This window comes from Morone saxatilis, unplaced genomic scaffold, assembly GCF_004916995.1.
Source record: "Morone saxatilis isolate NCDOM2014 unplaced genomic scaffold, NCSU_SB_2.0 Contig9, whole genome shotgun sequence".
Taxonomy (NCBI): Eukaryota; Metazoa; Chordata; class Actinopteri; family Moronidae; genus Morone; species Morone saxatilis.
This window is the reverse complement of record NW_023340268.1, coordinates 1,582,215-1,597,329: the sequence shown is the minus strand read 5'-3', so window position 1 is coordinate 1,597,329 and position 15,115 is coordinate 1,582,215. Positions and strand designations below refer to the sequence as shown.

The 15,115-nt window shown below is 39.5% G+C and overlaps 1 protein-coding gene across 1 annotated transcript in view; it reads right to left on the bottom strand.

The window, feature by feature from the left end:
- Positions 1–6,889: 6,889 nt before the first annotated feature.
- The window catches only part of LOC118343030 (venom phosphodiesterase 1), a 31,575-nt gene continuing 23,349 nt past the window's right edge, over positions 6,890–15,115 (bottom strand). The window contains exons 18-25 of the mRNA XM_035681749.1: positions 14,734–14,906; positions 11,634–11,679; positions 11,211–11,365; positions 10,636–10,771; positions 9,504–9,581; positions 9,281–9,413; positions 8,186–8,342; positions 6,890–7,682 (exon numbers count right to left, since the gene is read on the bottom strand). Of these exons, the coding sequence (XP_035537642.1) occupies positions 7,509–7,682; positions 8,186–8,342; positions 9,281–9,413; positions 9,504–9,581; positions 10,636–10,771; positions 11,211–11,365; positions 11,634–11,679; positions 14,734–14,906 (1,052 nt within the window). The 3' untranslated portion in view covers positions 6,890–7,508. The remainder of the gene's footprint in view (positions 7,683–8,185; positions 8,343–9,280; positions 9,414–9,503; positions 9,582–10,635; positions 10,772–11,210; positions 11,366–11,633; positions 11,680–14,733; positions 14,907–15,115) is intronic.

The window sequence follows — 15,115 nt, the reverse complement described above, 5'->3', positions numbered from 1 at the left end:
CACGAGCTTGTGTGGTGCGTCGTGGAGGCTTGCACAAGTCGTTGCCGTTGACGGCAAGGTTTTGTCAGAGAAGAAGGACTGGCTGGTGCTGCACACAACTGACCGTGTCTTGAAGTTTAATTACTGTGGCTGTCGCGTCTTACTTGCTTGAGTGTATTCATGGGGAAATAGTTAATTTTTTTGTTGTTCGCCAGAAGAGAATGAAGAACACGAATGGATTGTGGGTTTTCGCCGACAGACAGTGTTCACTGGGGCTGAGCAAGTCATCCTTCGACTTTGTGTGGTCACTGTTCCTGCCCCGCCGTGGAATCATCTTAGGCGTCTAGCAGGCGTTATTTACGCTGAGTGAGCAGGCAATTTTCATGGGGGGATGCTTTGTGGGTTGTGGAACTGAAGAATGGATTCAGAGCTGGGTGGTAAGAAGATATGTGATACGAGCTCACGGGTAGAATGATGTGAATGAGGATGGGTCACGAGTTTCTTTGCGATCGGGATCAGTGTTAGTCAGCCAGGCGAGCTGACTGCTTGTTGCATGCGGGACAGGCAGTCAGGAATGGTTACTGTAATCCATCAGTATATTTTAGGTTTAACCCATGAGGTCAGGTGTAATATTAGTTATTTATACCAGTGTCTGGGTGAAATAGTGCTTGATTCTGATTAGGCTGCCTCGTCATAATGAGTATGAGCACACTTAAGTAGTTTCAGGGTGGAACGAGGTTCGCTTGCACCATTCTAAATGAATGAGAGCCTGGACATAAACTGAATAAAAAAACAAGATCTGAATATTTTATAGAATAGTATCTGGGACCACCTGGGTAGCAAAGTCCTTCAGTGTTGGCTCATCCTGCTGAAAGATCTCCTTCCTGAAAATCTTGACTTGTGATTCGTGGGACAATGGACGTGAACTGTTAGTAGTTGCTGGCAGATACCTGGCTGCGGCATTATCCCCCTCCCTTTTGGTGGATTTGAAGAGTTCTGCAGAGGGGCCAATGCCCAGGCACCAAGGGGTCTGAAATTGGGTTGGAAAAAATAAATACGGACCTCAGCTGGGTGTCAATCAGGGTGCTTACGAGCGAGTGCAAAATGTGTCATTTGAAAGTTTTTGGAACAGATTAAATTATTTAGGAGCAGTGAAAATATTGTTGCAACTGAGAACTTGAAAACTAAAAGTTAAAAAACTTGAATTTTTTTGACTCGATCAACACCAAAGATTTTGGCGTAAACCACTGCGGAACTGAGATACGATATTTCTGAGGGAGCTGCCTGATTATTGGCTTTTCTTTGCCGATAATGCGATTATGTCCGTATTTGGTCCAACTCTCATTCCGATACCGATATCACCCCGTACCGATATATGCCAGGCGTGTTTACACCAAAGCACTGTTTAGGTTAACAAACATTAACCATATCTGCCTAGTTGTGAGAGTTAACAACATATGCCTCGCATTTCATTGTGATGCCCCACTGGGCATGCCATACATAAATGCAACATGCGGCTTTCCAAATGCCTAAACACTGTCTGTTGCCCAAAAATAGTATTATCGGACATCCCTACATATTTCTATTCCAACTGAAGATTGGTTGCAAAACTTAGATCTGGACCCATAGTGGTCACCACAAATACCAAAAAAAAAGAAGGTAGAATTTCATGAATTTCAGTGTGCATGGTGTGGGGTAATTGAGGGGAGTGGGTGTGGCCTGTCAAATGTTTGCTGGTAACTCAAAATGTCTCTGAGCAATCCTGATTCAACACACTGTAGGCTGTGACTCACTCGGATTTTAGAATCACAAACGTAGTTTTCGTGATAATATGAATGTTTTGTTCTGTGAGCCATGCTGGTTGCTCTTGCTGTACACATTTAGACTGTAAACATCCTGGAAAACACCTGCTGATGTCATTGAACTGTTTTGTATGCAATGGAAAAGGTTATATATATAGCTGAGCTTGAGTTGTCCCCTGAGATTGGATTCAACAGTCTCCAAATAAACACCTAACAAGTGGAAACCTTAAACTGTAGATGAATGAAAAGGATTAGTCCGACTGCACTTAACCTCACTGTGTAAATACTGATGGCGTGTGTTCGACATCACTTTGAGCCTTTTACAGATGTTGTGTGAGCAGCTTGCCTGCATTTGCAAGAGACAGAGTGATTTGTGAAAAGCCTAAATTGCAACAGTGAGGAAGTGAGAAATATAATTTTCCTGGGAAAAGATTATGACAAGTCCTTGAGATGGGAAGTTGTTGGAATACACTGAGGTCATTCACTTGAGAGGCAAATAAGAGGAAAAACATAATAGTGTGACTACCAAGTCAGAGCTAGACTTAAATTTCAATGTCTGTGAATGTCAGTGGTAAAGTTGCAGATTGCAACTAACTGAACAGCACTCACAGCAGTGATCTGGGATGTAATAATGTAATAATGTCCTGGCACATTCAGAATAATTACCGCTTGTTCCGTTATCATTTAACAGGCGGCTGTTTGAATATGTATATTTAAAGAATTAATTTATTATCATAAAAGTGCAACAACTAGTTGACTAGGTTGAATGGGGCAGCCCTAAGGATTCCTATATTAGGATTCAGACATACCTATGAATATTATATTCAATTTCTGCCAATAGATCCTCCTGAATGTTACAAACTGGACCTCTAATACTGATGCATCATCATGACCAACATAAAACAACAAGACCATCAGGCAGAAGATGGGCTATTAGGTATTCTTTATGGGGTCAGATTCAGTCAGATTCCCCTAATATCTGTAGACACACTACCACTGAATCAACACAAAATAAAAGTTCCTTGTAGGGGGCTGTAATTTATCCTTTTTGCAAAATTATAACTTTTTGTTGTATATGGCTAAAACATTTGATAGCCATTTCTACTTCTGCATATGATCACCTTGTAAAATTCATACATTGTTAAATATTAAGCAACATATTAAGCAGATAAAGTTAGTGTCAGTAATAATAATCAATGTAATGTACTGTTTATAACATATGGTATGCAATATGGAATATTAAAACAACATTGTTCATAGGACTTGAACTTATAACGGAGTATTTTTACTACTTTTACTGATGGCAGAGGATGTGAACTCACGAGTGAGCTGTGACTGGCATTGGTGACTACATGATTATTTTACTAAGCTGTCTCATCTCTCCTTGTTAATGTTTTACAACTGACCAATTCACAAAGGAGTCCTCTTGTCTGCCTCTAGTTTTGGTCTTACTTTCTCATTACTCATTACTGTCTCATTCTCACTCCCACAGTCTACAGTCAAAGCAAATCTTCCAAATTAGATAAATAACCATTGTGATGAGAGCAACATGAGCCACACTGCTGAGAATAAAGTGTAATGACAGCTTTAATCATGGTCATCCTTGATGTAGGAAAAGATGGTTGTCACAGCTGCAGTCACTGAGTCAACGAAATGAGTTAAAGTAACCCCTGTAGTTAATATTATCTTGTCCCCTGTCAAACTTTCCAGATTTAGCAGAAACCTTATTAATATAAACATAATCTCAGTGATTTACTAACATAATGCACACTAAGACCATTCTGAGTACAAAAGACTAACCCTGAATTCACAGCATGTGAGAGACATCTGCAGTGTGTAAATGTTCCTGAATCATCTGTGTGATCAACACACACCCCAGGTGCAGCTGTCTGCACAGCCCTGGAGGTGCTGGAAGGATAGTGGCTGAACCAGCAGAGAAATAACAGGAACTGAAAATATTTTGTAACTAGGCAGTGTCAGGCTTTGGGTCAGGCTTATGGCATTAGGCCCACTGGAACATGCTGGTGACTGGTTACGGGATTTGGGTTAGGCTCAGGAGGGCTGAGAGCTGGCCATGGGCATGGACAACCTGCTGGCACTATCTTGTTAATTATAAAAATAGCAGAATGTGTTTTTTTATGAAGACTTTTTTATGAAAAAAAAGTAGTTGAGCTAGCCTCACCCTCGCGTGTATAGGAGAAACTATGTTTGCTGCAAAACTCATGAAAAACTCTGAAGGCCCTATCAAGAGACAGCATTTGGTTTGCCTGTTCAGACTCGTCTTCAGACTCTGTAGAAGAGGACCCTCTCCCTCTGGAGATAAAATCGTCTCATTCTAATTATACACCAATGAAAACAAACCTATGAATATTATGTCCATTTTCTGCCAATTGATACAATACAGTATTCACTATGAGCAGGTCTGTGAGGCTGAACTCGTAACTAAATGCTAACATCAGCATGCTAACATGCTCACAATGGCAATGCTAACATTCTGATGTTCAGCAGATATAATGTTTAACGTGCACCATCAACGTGTTAGCGTGCTAACATTTGTAAATTAGCGAAAAGCACAGCTGAGACTGACAGGAATCCCAGTTTGGTCTTTAGTATTCGAAAATGAAATGTTCACCTGATGGTAGCGCTACAGGGAAAGTCAGAGAATCATGGGTCATGATTCATCATCATCATTATCTGTATCAAATATAATGGTAATGTGGTTAAATTAGGATTTGTTATGTGGGCTGGCTTTGTGGTTTTAGGGTTGAGTCATTCTAAATACTGTTGACAGTGAGCAAAGCTACAGATGATAACAAGTGTGCACATTATTAAAGTAAAAATGTGTGTGTTTTGTCATAAACCAAACCTATTCCTGAATCAATGATGCTTTTACAACTGGTTTTTTTTTGTCCTCAGAGCTTAGAGTGAAAACACAGCGGCATCCTCCATGGAAGTTTGTTATCGGACAGCAAACAGACCTTTACTGGGAACCTGTTTAATTGCTTGCTGGAACTGACCTAATTGTCTGTAAAAGCAGAGGGTTGCCGTGGAAATCCCATTACTGTAACACATTTATTGCACCTGCAGCCTTTCAGCAATTTGAATTGCTGCTTCATGCTTGTTCATCATCTATTCATCATCAAAAATACATGCATGCATCAAACATAACAATCACAAAATGAATAATACATATATAGTTTTATAGATGCATGACTTACTCCCAGTTCTCCTTTAACTTCTTAGTATACTCCTTACTGATATAGTTTTAAAACAAATCAGTATCAACGCATATATGACCTACACACTGATATGTATGCCTGGCATAAAAAATGCTGAAGAGATTTACAAAGATTAGAGAAGTGTAACAGGAGTTTTGTTTCTTTATTTTGGTAATAATCTAATGTGGTGGTAAGGATGGCAGGCTGCGAGTGTTTACTATGTAGCGAACACTAGCTGCAGTTATGAACACTGTTTATATGCGATGTGATCTACAGTTCGGTGCTAATGCAAGTGATGAGTTTGTCCACGGATTTAGCCTTTTAATAGGCAGTCTTCAAACTTTTCTGCTGGTTTTAATTTGTTCAACACTTCAATTTCAGCTTCGTTCAGTTTTCCTTGGACTTGTTTGAAGTTATTTTTTATTTTCCTACTGTTTATTCCTCCAATGATGTTGAGTTATTTTAAAGTTTGTATAAGCAAACAATAAACAGAGGTCCAGTTCAGCCTTGAAGCCATCATTGTCTGGGAGTTGAAAAATGTACCAATGCATTTACTTCAGTTCGAGGTTACACGAAACAAATCGTTTTCATGGTGCAATTTCTCTTTGACTGGTTTAAGAATATGTTTTTCAAATTACCTCTCTGCAGATGGTATTGTTGTTACCCTAACAGGCTGTTTGAGTTTTTTATGGAACATTTTCTTTCGAACCAATCATAATCAGAATACTCGGCTCACAAGAGAGTGATTTTAAACACGCTCTATGTCATGCAAGCTAGCACTGTTAGTTGTCAACCTGGACCTTATTTTCCCATGTTATTGTGTCGAAATGACTGCTGGGGAGCAGTATTGAGGGAGTCCCAAAGCCTGCAGCCATGAAATGGGCTACAATGTTATCCTTGTAGGTGTCTGAAAACAAAGAAAATGACCTTCCAGAGAAATGTTTTCTGTACTTTTTTACTTGACTTGGTCTGTGAAATCTCCTGTGGGGGCATAGGATCACAGCACCCACAGGAACACCAGCAGACTCCCTTGAGGCAACCAGTTCACCCTCTTCTGCTCTTGTAGAAGCTCTTCGTCCTCATAAGTGCTGGAACATGTCCTCAGAGACTGTAACTCAATGATTCTATTCTAAGTATAAACACCTGCTGATCCCTCAAACCTGATTCCAATTACCTCACAGAGACCTCACTGAGACCAGCAAAACAAGAAGGCACTGTGCTTTTTGTTGTTGTTGTTTCCTTACTAGCAGCACAAATTGGCCTCTCCTGCTGTGCTCGGTCTACTCTCTCAATGACAGAACAGACACAGAACAGATTCAAGACACAAGAACATTTCTGTGCAAAAAAAAGAAAGAAAATAAAGTGGTTACTGGTTCTCAAACTAAACAGCATGAACCAAAAATTAACTACATTAATTTAAAACCACACAGTACTATCAAAATACTACAACATGTAAACTATGACATTGCTGAAATGCCATTTAAATGTAAATTAAGGGATGAATAAAGTGAAGTCTAAGTCTAAGTCTGAGTAATATATTAATTCACCTCGGATAGTTTATCTCTCTGTGTAAAGGCTTTTGAAGACAGAACAAAATCATAATAGGATGTGTGTTTGATTTTTGTTAGCAAACCTGTGAAAACTAAGAAAGAGGTCTAATTTGTTGAAACCCTTACCTTCCTCCTGCAGCTCAGTAGCTCTGTCTCTCTGCAACTTCGTATCACACCATCGATTCAATGGGGTCAAAAGATCCTCGTTTGTTTTCTGAAAACTACACAGCTCTTCTTGTTTAATCCAAAACATTTTCAATAAAACTGTTACATTCAATTTATTGGTGCAAAATCTGATGATTGTTCTGATTTTTTTATTGAAAGTGACTGGTACAGTATGAGGAAACATTTTAAACAGGCAGTTTATCCAAATAATACAAAAAAAGGTCTTTAAAGGAGATACCTATAGATATCTGACACTTCCAATACATTGGAGCTGAATTGTACTCATCAGAGATATGAGCAGAGATTTAGTCGACAAGGTTTGTTACAATTCTTAATACAAATGACAGACGAAAGGGGTAAAAAAAATGTTTCCCTAAAATTTAAAAAAAACCCATTAAAAGTGTTTGATCATCTATAACTGTATTTAAAGTCCTATAGCACCACAGCTCTAAAAGTCCTGCAAGTTAAAGGAAAGATTTCCTTTCTTCTGTTTTAATACCCGTTCTACCTCATCCCATCTGGACTTTGAGTCAAATAACCGCTTAAATACAGATTACAAAAACAAAATTAATAGGATACAAATTATGACAATAATAGGATTACATAATACAAAAATAAAATTAACAGTTTAAATTTAAAAGTAAATAAATAAACTTTGTGTTGGATGATAGATACATTCAGTCCGGGGTTGACAACGTGATAACACAATTAAAGGCTACTTATTCAATAGTACACTACTTTTAGAGATATTGAATATTATTCTTGGTAATTTTTGTTTGTGGAAACTAACAATTTCATTGTTTTCTTTGAATGGCAGCTGTTGGGCGGGTCTTCACCCTCAGCAACTCTGGGATTGGTCGATTGCTGCCCTGGTAGAAGTCCAATCCCGTGATCCACTCGACGTCTCTGACTCGGGATTGATGGAACCAGATGAGATCTTCAACCCAATGAGATTCGGCTTGTGTACTCTGTTGATGTGAAACAAAAAGTGACATTTGAACAAAGGTGAGCTAATCAGAAAAAAAGGATAGTTTGTGAGGATGATTTTCTGCTTTCTGTTACTTAGCAAAAACTGATGCACAATTTATACTTAATCTCAAGAAATATCTAAATCTAATGGACAGATTACCATAGAATGTACAAAGCATGTTCATGCTCTCCTGAGGATTAAACTTTTACACTTTTTAAAACTTTTGCTTATAAGATATTGCTTAAGATACAGAGTGGGAAAGCTGGTGGTCACTGGAATGGGCCGCAGTGGTTATTTGGTCTTTGGTCATCTTTTTTCCATTACTTTGATGTTCACACACAGGAACAGACAACAGCAGCCAACATAAAGTGGGAAGTCAGTTTCATATCAAGTAAGACTTAAGACTTAATAATAATATTTTTCTGGCCCAATGTGAGGAAGCAAGTGGAGGAGGATTGTGAAAATAAAAAAATGATAAAAACAGACATTGCAATTTCTTACTTTGCAGCTTTCCAAGTTGTTGGGTCTGTGAGTCAGTAAGAAGGTCACGGTCTGTAGCTCTCCTATGCAGGCGTTCACAGGTAGGGCTGAGTCCTTACAGCTGGTCAACACCACAAAGTAATGCGTGGGAATGGAGATGTTCGTTCCTGACACAAACCTAGGGTCACACAATATCATATAAAGTCTTACTTATCAGCGCATTTTTACTGTAAGTACAGTAGAAGTTTGCTGCTTTAACAGCAACACCCACTCTTCTAGTTTCAGTTCTTCCAACAGATGTTGAACCTGGCTGCAGGGATTTGCTCCCATTCAGACACAAGTAAAGTGCCACACTGATGGGACATGTTGGATGGGGTTGAGGTCAGGCCAGACGTTCTTCCACCATAAATTAGCTTATTTTTAGTTCGCATTTTATTTCATTCATTTAATATCTGTTGTTTCGTTCTATATATATATATGACCATGTGTTTCTTGTATCTCGTCTTTTTCAAAGCTTTCCTTGCCTATATAGCGTCTTATTCTGCATACACAAGTAACCCAGCGGGGGACAAAGCAAAACAGATAGGAGATAGGAGGAACAGCTGTCATAACATTCAGCCTATCTTTATATATTCTGTCAAGTGTTATGACAGTCTGGGGTCTATTCAAGCACGCAACTTGCAAAAGCTGGGAACACCAATACATACTGACAATGAAAGGAAAAGATAACACAAGTGTCATTAGAAGGGTTGGTCATCACAAGTTTCCAGAGCACAAAATAACATTTCCTGTTTCATTCCAGTGTTTTTAATACTGACAAAATACTCCAAATCCTACATGTTGGCTTTAAATGCAAAACTCTGAGTAGAGGCTGATATTATTCTCAGTGATGGTAACATTTATTTAATGTAATCGTGTATTGAAAATAATTTAGTTGTTTAACAATTTGTTGTTGTTTAATTTTATCTCATAATGATGGGTTAATGAAACCCATATATATTCATGGAGTTTGTGGTTTTAGGTTCTGACAGTGACTTTCTTCAAAAATCATCTCTGTTTGTCTTGGAGCTGTAAAAGTGCAAATGTTAGTATTCCTTATGAGGAAATTAAACTCACTGCTCAATCTGCTCTGGAGTGTCGTACCGGCCATCATAGTTGTAATCGAAAACGGGGCCCGTCACCACATTAATGCCGTTGTAAATGGAGGCGTATTTCTTTAATAGGGTGCTGTGAAAAAAGTCCCAAATCTCTGAAAGAGGAGAGGGGAGAAGATTAAATTTAAGGTAAAAAGGCAAGTTGTGCAGTGTAGTTTTTTCCGTGATATTAACCAGTAACTTACTCTTAAACTCGGGATACATTGGCACCACATTACTCATTAGCAGAGCATCGTACTGTTGGTCCACTGTCACATTCAGGTCTGCAAAAACACAGCAAGGAACAATTTTAGGATGAATTTCACTGAACTTCTAAAGACGGATGAAAATAGTCCTACTATAATTCACTCACAGTGCATGTCCTCTATCAGCGTTAATTGAATTAAATATATAGAATTGAATTCCAAAGACAACCCCTCTTCTTTTATCTGGAGTAAATATAGTATCCCTTTTTCTGAAAATACATTCATCATACAAAAAGACCTAATTTAGGCTTGTTTCAATCATTCAGACCTGCTACATTGTGATCACACTTTCACATTAAGGAGGAAGAGGAGAAAAACTCTCTTCCACAACACTGCTCAGCTAATCAGAGTGATATGTTATCAGAGGAGCTCAATGGAAGTGGTTATTTTAATTCGAGTCAGTGTACAAGGTCAGCTACACCCCCACAACGTTTTTCTGTGCTACTTGATGTCAAACCGTGAAATGTGGAGAAGTGGAATTCAGGTTTTCTCCAGTGAAGAGCACCACACAAAACATTACTTTAAACTGCTGGGAAATGCTGAAGAGCTAAAACTGCAGCCAAATGAAAAGTAGTGAGTGTAGACTCTACGTGAACCTACAACATCTTTTTTGGTAATTGACTCATAACAACTACAAGAATTATGAAACTGAACTTTCGACACAAACTGAATCAACAATTAATCCAGCCAACCATTTCTTCTCATTACAGTGCAGCTTCAGGAACTCTTGTGTTGTTTCAGATTTTTAGGCAATTAGGGAGTATTCATGAGCAAAAAAGCAATGACATTACACTGAATACTAATACAACACTGAACACTGTATCAGCAGAGGTGTAAGAATTTATGGAGAATTATGGGGGAGGGTAGGCTGAAATTCTGTGGAATTTAGGATTCAGAAAAAAATGTGAGAAAGAGAGAGAGACAGAGGAAGTGAGTGTAGCAGACTCAGAGATGCCCACGTCCTTTTGAGCACCAAGAGAGACAAGAGGTAAAAAAAATATAGTTGTACTATAGTATTGTCAGTAGTTAGAATACAGTAGTTAGTTTGGGTCAGTTGGGTGCTGATGCATACTTGGTGGGTACAGGAAAGCGTGTGTCACGTTCCTATCATTGTTGTACTGGTCACATCTGGGACTCTGGGACACTGGGACTCTGATATCAGCCCTCAAACAGTCTGGAGTCACCGGCTGCAAGGGGTCCATGTTCATCTACAGGAATGGGAAAATCAATGCTTTAGTTATTATTTTATTTTATTAGAAATAATCTAGCTCCATGTGCAAGTTCAGATCAACAGTTAACCCTTCATCTTTTTTGTGTGATCTTTTATGCTGTTAATTTCCTCTGTGCCAAGGCTTTGAGATCCAGTAACAAAAGCTCTTTCAGAGCCAACTATTGTGGGGAAGTCTGGATTGTGATCTCCTGTCTTCCAAGAGATCATTCCTGTAAACTGTATAAAAACCAAAGCCATCTGTGCAGTCATGTAATGGTTATTTTACCAATAGCTAAAATGTAAATTGCCATTAAGTTGTGCACAATTCAAAGCCCTGACATTACCAGACACCTCTTGTTATTCCTCAAACTCACACATTTGAAAATGATGAAAATCACACATTTGTAATATTCTTCCTTCACCATTAACACACTTACCGGCTTGTCGATGGTGAAGGAGCTCCACAGAGGCATCAGGGTTTTGTGACTGTAGGCGGTGATGAATCCCTCCTGGTAAAGGACACAGTAACTCTGGTCAGGCTGCAGCATCTGGGGACGACCAAACAACATGTGCTTCTTCTCCGCAGCGGACACTGAAAGACGAAAAGTGTGGTTCACTCAGAATTAATGTCACTGTGATGTGCAAAAAATGTTGACAACACTGGAAATCAGAAGGGATCAGAACCAATCCATTTCCTCAAAGTGCCTTCAGTTGTGACACTGCATGTATTTTAAGGAACCGATCTAGAATCCAAAAATCTACCAAATAAAAACACAAATTACAGATCTCAGGGACATTGAAGGTACAGAAGAACTTTTTTAAAGGACAAAGGTCTGTCAGTGGAAATGGAACCTGCTCACCTTCCTCTGCTGTCAGATTCAGACGATGGTTGATAGCATTCCCACCCTAAAGAGAGAGAAAAGGAAGACATATAATAATATATATTTAGTTTCATCAACCACAGTATACACTTACAGTACATAAATAAATGTGATACAATATAGCATAATAAGCTTGCCTGTAAAGGTGTAAAAAGATGAGTTATTATTTTTATGACTATTCTTTCAAAAGTTGTTCTGTGGAACATCTGTTGGAACTACTTGCTCTGTTCCTAGGCTTTTTCCATCCATATCATCAGCCTCCATTTTAATCTATGAATCATTCATTTACTCAAGGCCTGTGCTTATTTCCGTTACATGTGTACAAGATTGCAGTATATTTGGGGATTTTCCCAGCAAGTAGTTCCATAATGACTGTGCTGATTTTTCCTCTACATCATGGTGGTATGTGGGTGTGCTTTCACCAATTCAAGTAAAAATCTTTGCAAAAACAGGTGAGGCGAGCTAGCCGACACACATTGTGCCTTAAGAAAGACCTAGGAATTATGTCCAAATAGGATTATTTACGTCCAGTGGCTATGCAGGAAGTAGTGGAAAGTAAGGGGGTGGAGGTTGGTGTGTGTCCCCTCACAGACCTATAATTAATATCATTTCATTAACCTAAATCATGATTGTTACTAAGTGTTTTAGTTGCTAAACCCTAATCATATCTAGCCACAATTGCATGCCAGTACGGACGTATGAATGTAAGAATGCATTAATAAATACTGAGTAAATGTCACGTCACCTGCACACCTGCAGAATATCTGGCTGGCAAGGAAGCAGACTCATAAACAACAATGTTGAAGAACAAACAGCTTTATTTTGTAGTATGTAAGTGACGTGTAAAGTGTTACTCATTTACAGACAAACAGTAAGATTCACAATTCTATTCTGAGACAATGTGTGTAAAGTCTGTACTGTGTGATACTGCCGGTTGACAGCTTGTTGTCACTGCAGTTAATGATGAAGGCATGTGCTAGTTTTTTTTTTAGTTCAGAGGCTGTGTTAAAACGCTGGCTTGCAACAGCCGTCTCCCTGAACAGATATAATTTGTTGTTTATTCTATGATTGTCTAAACTGTAATATCAAGGTTAAGAAGGCGCCATTTATCATCTCAGTCGCGAGTCACGAAGACATTTTACAGGGGAAAAAACTGCCTGTGAAAATAGCTGTATAATGCCTTTGGAGCTTAGCTTATATATAACCTTCACATTGCCACAAACAAAATACAGGGTCTATTATTCTTGTTGTGAGAGAAGGCTTTGTTTAGGATGAGGTCAGAGTCCGTGATGGCTGCCAGACCACTGATTATTTCATTGCCAGGACGAACCTTGCATCACTCTCAAACTTCTCAAAATCCTCCCGTAGGCCTTTTCCATTTTCATGTAGAGTGCCCTGGCTTCATTTCGATTTTGGTTCTTACCTTTTGCAGTGACTCTTGAATTCTGCCGTAGTTCTGGTGCAGTGCTTTTGTTGCTTGCGTGTGTGCTGACCATCTAGTGTTTGAACATTTTTCAAAGTCTCTATTCTGTGGTTGTTATTGGGCTGTAGACCCGCTGTAAGTGGCAGAAACTTAACAAAACACTCTTGGATGCAGCCATCAGGTGACGCATACCACATAATGAACGTGAGCTGGTCTGTGTGTGCAGCATCTGGAGTGGAATCCACACTGAGCGATAAGTATTTTCACACTTTTATCTGACTGATTATCTCTTCAAGGACCCGCTTTCCTATCAGTTCAATGAATTCCTAACATGATGCTGATAAGAGGCATGATGGTGTTCCCTTGCCTGCGTTGCCATTTTTTTCTATATGCGCTTTCAAGAATGGGTCAAACTCGCTGAACTTCCAGCACACCCATAAAGTTCCCATTATCAGGTTGCCGAAAAATGTCTCTGTGTCCCCTGACAGCCAGTCCTCGCTCTGCTAAAAACAGCAACTACCCTCTGTAAAACCTTGGTCCAATATTCACATTCACTGTCAAATTGTTCTTTCAGTTCTGAATCTATATTTCCAGCATCAGCACAGCGCATAACATAAGCTACCATAGCCTTTCTGTGGTGCTCCGATCCTTTGTGTTCAGCCAAGCCACTGTCACTGTAGCTGCTGTCAGTGCAGACTGAATATCACAGCTCCAAAATAATTTACATGCAACACAAAACAGTGCTTTTTGAGGGGGAATAGAGCAACCATTCTCTTGGCACAGTTTCACCATTTGCCAGTTTTCTTTTAAACCGGGTTATGGAAAAGTTTTTGGTGTTTGTGCTGTCTTTCTGAGGCAGTTTCAGGTATGTCCTCATGTCTTCATCAATTGTATCCCAGAATTCAGGATCTAAGCTATAGGTAGCAGGATCAGCGGCCTGTGGTGCGCTCACCGCAGCAACGGGTGAGGCTGTCCCGGAGGGGTCCGCGGCCGTGGTGGCTGGGACATCATGGCTAATTCACAGGTGATAGTGGTACGACATACAGGTGTTTCGGGTGGTTGAAGTGTCAGTCCCTCTGTCTCAGACTCCTGATTTGAGTGAGATTGTGAGGCATGGCCGCTGTCTGTGTCATGGCTAAAGCTAACTGCGGCTACAGCTCCCATTGCTGTATCGACTGCACCAACATTAACGTTAGCCTATGGCCCGCTGTCACACAAAATTCAGCAGCCTTGAAAGAACCTCTCAATTTGGGAATTTTCTTGAGTAGATCTGGTCACGATGTTCTTTCAGTCGTTGTGCTTTTCTTTTTTGTGCTCCTCTATCACATTTCCTTTCCTTTCTGCAGCTATGTCTAGTAGCAGTTAGTGACGAAAAAAAAGTGAAAACAAAACTGCCCTTATGAACCTGGCCACATTATGGCAGCTGATTGAGTAAATGTGTCTCATATCAAGCCAATCAGCTACTTAATTTGTTTACTGTTTGTCTTGTCTTATCTTAGTAAAGACATAATGTAAGATTATTTGTGCATTTCGTTATGATATTGACTGATTGCCTGGAACGCGCATCTAATTCAAGAACTTTTGTGAATGAGGCCCACAATCTTCTCCTCTACAGTTCAATGTGACTCTGTAACATAGAAGTGTGACAATACCCACCAGAGCAGGACAGGAGCACCCCAGGTTGTCTGCAGGGTCGAGGCTAATCAGCGGACACTGAATAGGTCTGCTCTGCTCTGCAGGGGCCACTGGTGTGTAGTAAGGCAGCCTCAGGATGTGGTTCATACTGCCATGGGTCCCATTGTTGTCAGTAGGAGAGACCTGCAGGATGTCTGCATGAAACAACCACTGTTTAGTTATTTGCATCACATAAGTTTGCTACCTACAGATTATGGGTAGTTTACATTACAGCCAAATGTTTGCCAAAGCACAGCAAAGGGTTTTTATTTGCAGAGAAATTTTGCGTGACAAAGGTGATATAAAGTTAACACAGTGCAAATTTGCACTAAATGTATTTATTGTATTGTATTGTATTTATGTA